This window comes from Centropristis striata, chromosome 7 (assembly GCF_030273125.1).
Source record: "Centropristis striata isolate RG_2023a ecotype Rhode Island chromosome 7, C.striata_1.0, whole genome shotgun sequence".
In the NCBI taxonomy this organism is placed as follows: Eukaryota; Metazoa; Chordata; class Actinopteri; order Perciformes; family Serranidae; genus Centropristis; species Centropristis striata.
Genome location: NC_081523.1, coordinates 3,412,592 through 3,419,290, shown reverse-complemented (window position 1 = coordinate 3,419,290; position 6,699 = coordinate 3,412,592). Strand labels below are relative to the sequence as shown.

Below are 6,699 nucleotides of genomic sequence, written 5' to 3'. Positions count from 1 at the left end.
GGTTGATGAAAGCTAAGTTGTGACTAAAAAAAAGCCCAAATCAATGATACCAAATAGAGCCTATATATGACATAAATTTGAAAATCTTCTCAAGTTTTAAGTCATTAAAATGATAATTTATACGACATAAGCCACATGTTTTCTCCAGAAAAATAACAGGACCTGTAAAACAAAGTGTCACTAAAATGAATCAACATATTTGTGATGTTAGATTAATGAAGATAAATTACACTTCAACAAGAAAATCTGTGTATAAAACAACAAATTAAATCAAAGATGAATCTTATCAAAGATGAAAGATGCTGTTTCCACACAGAGCGTCACATCAAATGACTAACGAGATGTTTTACAGCAGAAATCTGATTTCTAGATTCAGTTTTCTGTGTCGGTAAAACGAAATGTTAACATGAGCTGAGCGTTTGTTTCCCTTTCGTCATTCACCTGTGAGATGGCCTTTTCCTTTTTAAGACTTGATTACAAATAGATTTTCTTATTAGTGTCAACAAGGCACAGTTCTTCAAATGTTTGGAAAGAACTACTGTTTCTCTTTTTTTGTAATAATAATAATAATAATAATAACTATTTGTGCTCTTTAGGGAGGTAGAAGGCCACAAAGGCACTCTGAAAAATGCTGTTAATTTATTAAACACTAAGCTCGAGCGGCCTGAATGTCACATGAGTAAAACAGAAGCAAGGAGGGAGATAAATAGTATTATTATTATGTGTAACTGTGGTGGATGGAGGGAGTTAAAAACGGCCTCAAGTTTTCACTCGGATATGAAAACGGTCGTAACGCGAGGCTGCCTTTTTGTTTTAAATCACACAGAGATGATGACAGCTTTGAACGATAAATGTGTGTTTTCTGTCTTTTTAGCGAGCGGTAAGTGTGCAGTAAGTAGTTGGAGGGATATTGAAAAAGCAGCACGACAAGATTTAAAGAACAGAATAAACGCACAGGAGAGATTCCTCTTTGGGAGCTCAGGACAATCAGCTCTTTCACAACATTCATAGTAGGAGGAAAGGTGAGCTGTACAGGTGTGGAGAGCACAAACACAACATCTGGTTCACACGCCGACTTCATGGAGCCATCAAGCAGCTGAATGGTTCATTCACACCGGTCCTGTTGTTTCGGGGGGAAAAGTCACGTCGACGTTTTTAGCGCCCCGGTTGGTTTCAGCGGGAGATGACGGAGCTGATGGAGTTGTACGACGTGCCGCCGTTGCAGGTGGGCGGGTAGCCGTTGGCCGCCGCCACCAGCCCCTCCATGTTGACCCTGAAAACGGGCGACGCTTTGAGCAGGAAGTCGGCGGCGTCTCTGCGGCCGAGCTCCCTCAGCTTGGCCATCAGCACGCCCACCGTGCTGCCCGCCCGCCCGCTCCACTCCTGCAGCAGCGCCGCCGTCGGGCTCGGCTGCAGCAGCGCCGCCTGCCGGGAGTCCAGGTCCAGGTCCGAGTTGGGGTCGGGGTCCGGGTCGGGGCCAGGCGTGCCGTTTGGAGTCCCGTTGCTGTGTTTGGCCACCAAGTCCGTGAGGCCGAGGTTCATGGCGAGCAGGCACCAGTCCTTCCCCAGAGCGTCGGGCGGGTCCAGCATGCGGCACAGCTTCCTGCGCGCCAACAGCGGCACGTCCGATATGTGGACGTCCGTCCCCAGCGTCCCCTGCTGGTAGACCTCCGCGCAGCCGAAGGACAGGATGCTGCTGAAGCTCTCCCGGTAGCCGCCCATCGTGTTGGTGAGCGACGTCTCCCGCTGGACTTGAGCGCGGAAGAAGTCTTTGGGCTGGTAGACCATGATGGGCGCGTGGTGCTCCCGCAGCTGCTGGGGGCTCAGGTAGTATTTGGCGGTGAGCAGCCCGGGCAGCGTGGACGCCAGCAGGTTCTCCGTGATGCTGCAGATGGTGTCCAACAGGGTGTAGCACTTGGCCCGCTCCGATTCGTGCCCGCGCACCTGGATCTCCAGCCCCTGGCCGTGGTTGACCAGCAGGACCATGGCCTCCACGCTGCCCTGGCTCACCTTGGCGCCGTTGGTCCACAGGTGGATGTCCCCGTCGAAGTCGTCCCCGCCGTCCTCCTCGGGCTTCTGCTGGTGGCTCCAGCGACACAAGTTCACCTGCAGCTTGTGGAAGAGGCCGCAGGGGAACGGGGTGAGGTGCTCGGCGGGGACGAGCCGCACGCCGCCGTACAGCAGCGAGTCCTCTTCCTCCTCCTCGGTCCAGGAGTGGTGCAGGCCGTTGGTCTTGATGAGCGCCGGGACGTCCACCATGGACGGGTTGGTGGCGTCGCGGGCGCACACGTCCATGGCGTCCAGGATCTGCAGCAGCTCGTCCACGTCGCTCTCGGGAGCCAGCGCTTGCACCTCCTCCAGCCGGTAGCGCCCCCGGTAGTGGTGGATGGCCTTGGGCGTCTCCACGGAGAGCAGCTTGGCGAGGACGTTGCTGCAGAGCCAACGAGGCTCCAGCAGCACGACGTCCTGCACCGTCTCACTCTGCATGATGTTGATCTGCAGACAGGAAACCAAGGAAAGGAAACAAGGAGGAAGGGGACAGGAAATATCAAGTCAGAGAAGGTGAAAAATAAGAGGGAAACAAGTGTGCATGAGAGAATGAGAAGAGAAATTAAATGCAATGAAACATATGAAAAAGGAACAAAATACAGGGTTTGTACACTTTAGCAGTGGTCAAATTCAAGCATTTTTCAAGGACTTTCAAGGTAAATTTTCAAGCTTTTCCAGAATAAAACCATTTAAAACCAGAATAAAACCAGTTAAAACCAGAATAAAATGAGAAAAAAATCAGAATAAAACCATTTAAAACAGAATAAAACCAGTTAAAACCAGAATAAAACCACCTCCACCATCCCTCCATTAAATGGACAGGAAATATCAAGGTAAAAAATAAGAGGAAAACCAGTGTGCATGAGAAAATGAGAAGAGAAATTAAATGCAATGAAACATAAGAAAAAAAGAAACAAAATAAAGAAGGATCCCAAAAAAAGGGAGCAAAGTTTTACAATGACAGTAAAATAAAACACCCAGTGGGCCTAAAAACAACAAATACATTTAAAAAAGCTGAGTCATGCTGGTAAATAAACAGAGACAACTTGTTCCTGCTGCAGAGGAATCCTCAGTTATTGTTTACAGCTGAAAACACAGTCGGCTTTTATTTAATCATGAACAAACAGCGCCCCCTGGTGGTTTTATGGTGAACTGACAGTCAGCTGTTAAGAGATGAGGTTTCATTCATTCAAGAAGCTTTAAATTAAATCTCACAGCTGCTTTAAAAACTAGTATTATAAACAATAATACGATCATGCTAAGAGCATGCTTAATTCAACTAATATGAATTTTTGCTTTGAATAAAAAATTACATGTGATTTGTGGACATTATTGTAGCTTTACTTGAGGCGGTCGTGGTTTCGGTGTATGAAAAATATCAATAACAACAATAAATAGTTATTGTACCATATGATCTTCAACATTTTTCATTATCTTACAGACACTGTTGTTCTTAAATGTGTGATTCTTTAGTTTCATGTGTTGGGAAACGTTCAGCGAGTTATTCTTGCCCTCCCATAATAATTATGACTTGATCATCTATCTATCTATCCATCCATCCATCCATCATCCATCTATCCATCTATCCATCCATCCATCCATCCATCCATCCATCCATCCATTTATTCATCCACCCATCATCCATCATCCATCCATCCATCATCCATCCCTCCCTCCCTCCCTCCATCCATCCATCCATCATCCATCCATCCATCCATCCATCCATCCATCCATCCATCAATCCTTTTTTCACATATTTAGAATTGAAAACCAGCAAAAAAGACAATATATGTAATGTTTAAACTGATAAACCTTTGCTTTTCCCGAAATATTCACTCAAAACTCTCAATTTGATGCCTTTTGTGTAAAGTTTTACACAGCATCCAAACTTTTATTAGAAAGTAGCTGAACATTTTGCTCAATATCGTTAACCCTTTGACGCCTAAAACGCCTGTAAAACCTCTGGGTGATTTTAAAATAAGTCCCTAAAACCTGAAGTTTTTCTGGAAAATCAACAGAAGTGTCAACGCTTCTACTAAATAATAGATTTTTCAGCTTCTGTAGCAGATAGAAATGAAATTCAAAAAGTATTTGAGAGCTTATACAAATACTACAAAACGACATATTCGCTTGCCAGGCGTCAATGGGTTAAGAAAAACAACAAAACAAGGTTTTTAATTGCTGAATCTATCTGTCTGTCTGTCTATGTTGCTCTAATGTGCAGCTGATGAAGCAGCCTACCTCCCCCATGCTGTGCAGCTGCAGGGCCAGCGTGCGGAGGTGCTCCTGGCTGACCAGAGGGTTGATGTTCTCCTGGACGTCGCTGACGAACTGCTGCCACGACGTCAGCTGGTTGGGACCGCTCAGCTTCCTCCAGGACGGCAGCGTGGTCAGCAGACGCTCCGACAGCAGCGTCATGGGGCTGCAGCTCTGCACACCAAGGTTATTATAGTTAACGAAAGCTAATGAAATAACGAAAACTAGAATTGAAAAAACATTTTCGTTAACTGAAATAAAAATAAAAACTAGAAAAAAACAGTTAAAACCAGAATAAAATGAGTTAAAAATCAGAATAAAACAATTTAAACCAAAATAAAACCAGTTAAAAACCACATCCAACCAGAAAAAAAAAGAAAAAAGAAATCCCTCCATTAAATTGACAGGAAATATCAAGGTAAAAAATAAGAGGGAAACCAGTGTGCATGAGAAAATGAGAAGAGAAATTAAATGCAATGAAACATATGAAAAAAAGAAACAAAATAAAGAAGGATCCCAAAAAAAGGGTGCAAAGTTTTACAATGACAGTAAAATAAAACACCCAGTGGGCCTAAAAACAACAAATACATTTAAAAAAGCTGAGTCATGCTGGTAAATAAACAGAGAAACAACATGTTCCTGCAGCAGAGGAATTCTCAGTTTTGTTTACAGCTGTAAACAATAACTGAGAATTTGAAGAATTTGAAGAAGAATTTGAGAATTTGAGAATAACTGGCTTTTATTTAATCCTGAACAAACAGCGCCCCCTGGTGGTTTTCTGGTGAACTGACAGTCAGTTAACGAAAACTAACGAAATAACGAAAACTAGAATCGAAAAAACATTTTCGTTAACTGAAATAAAAATAAAAACTAGAGTTTTTTAAAAAACGATAACTAACTGAAACTGTATTGCGTGGTTACAAAATTAACTAAAACTAACTAAAATTATTGTGGAAATGTCCTTAGTTTTCGTTTTTGTCAACTTTTTTCATTCATAATTCAGTGTTTCTATTTGAACATGCAACACATGGTGAATATGTTTACTGAGACTGGGATGTTTACACTAGAACCAAAATACAAAACAGTTAATAACCTTATTGGGGCTGAGATGAATAAACCAAAGGAAATAAAGGCAAAATTTATTATGACCACTTTGAATCTGGCACCCAACACATAGCCCATTACAAAAAAAATCTAAAACTAACACTAAAACTAATAAAAACTAGACTAAAACTAAGCATTTTCCAAAAATAAAAACTAAACTAAAACTAGAAAACTCACTCTTAAAACTAACTGAATTTGAAAACAAAAATTCACAACGAAATTAAAACTAAAACTAATGAAAAATCAAAAACTATTATAACCTTGCTGCACACACGCATAACAACAAGTCTTTAGATATTTACTGAGAAATAAAGAAGAGAAATGTTGCACATTCACTTCTTTCAACTCAGTATCTTCCCATAAAGGTTCCTGGCTGTAAAAGTCATGAAAAATATATTTTTATATGATTATTTTCATTGCTTTTGTAGGAATACTTCACCTGCAAAATGATCATTTGTTCATGACAAGGTTATAATAGTTTTGGAAAATTCATTAGTTTTAGTTTTAATGTCGTTGTGATTTTTTTGTTTTCAAATTCAGTTAGTTTTAATGAGTTTTTAGAGTGAGTTTACTAGTTTTAGTTAGTTTTTTATTTTTTGCAAAATGCTTAGTTTTAGTTTAGTTTTTATTAGTTTTTTGTTTTTTTGTAATGGGGAATTTGTTGGGTACAAGATTAAAAAAAGACACAATAAATGTTCCTTTTACTTCCTTTGTCTTATCCATCTTAGCCCCAATAAGTTTATTAAGTCATAATAAATGAAGTTATTATTATTATTATTATTATTGTACAGTTGGCTACTTGTCTATGTGTGAGACTGTTAAATTTGGCCACCATTTATTTAAGTTCATCGTAAAGGCAAGTAAGAAAAACAAAGTTTTCTTCACAAATTTAAGGTTCAAAAGAAGGTGAGTGATTGATACATAAATGATCATTTTTTGAGGGGTGAAGTATTAATTTATGTCAATAATCTGGCACAAAAAAACAAGATTATTATCATAATTGTGTAACTTTCATTGATGCAAACATAGCATATTTTATGGAAATACTACGTTATTTAATCTATTAATTGTACAAGCAATTTGAGGAAGATGAGGTAAAAATGTGTGTGTGTGTGTGTGTGTGTGTGTGTGTTGCTCACAGAGATGATGTTGGCTCGGAGCTCCTGCAGGTGACTCCTCAGCAGCTTCACGTCTTTAGAGTTTGAGGCTCCGGCGTCCATCACAAACAGTTTGTCGCTGATCTGCAGGTCCACTCCAAACCTGACAACAACAAAACAAAACGTTTAAAAA

At 40.9% G+C, this 6,699-nt stretch overlaps 1 protein-coding gene across 1 annotated transcript in view; it reads right to left on the bottom strand.

Moving 5' to 3' along the window:
- Positions 1-291: 291 nt before the first annotated feature.
- Positions 292-6,699, bottom strand: part of LOC131974545 (death-associated protein kinase 1-like) — a 169,952-nt gene continuing 163,544 nt past the window's right edge. Inside the window, 3 exon segments of the mRNA XM_059336900.1 lie at positions 292-2,496; positions 4,291-4,479; positions 6,549-6,669. Of these exon segments, the coding sequence (XP_059192883.1) occupies positions 1,174-2,496; positions 4,291-4,479; positions 6,549-6,669 (1,633 nt within the window). The 3' untranslated portion in view covers positions 292-1,173.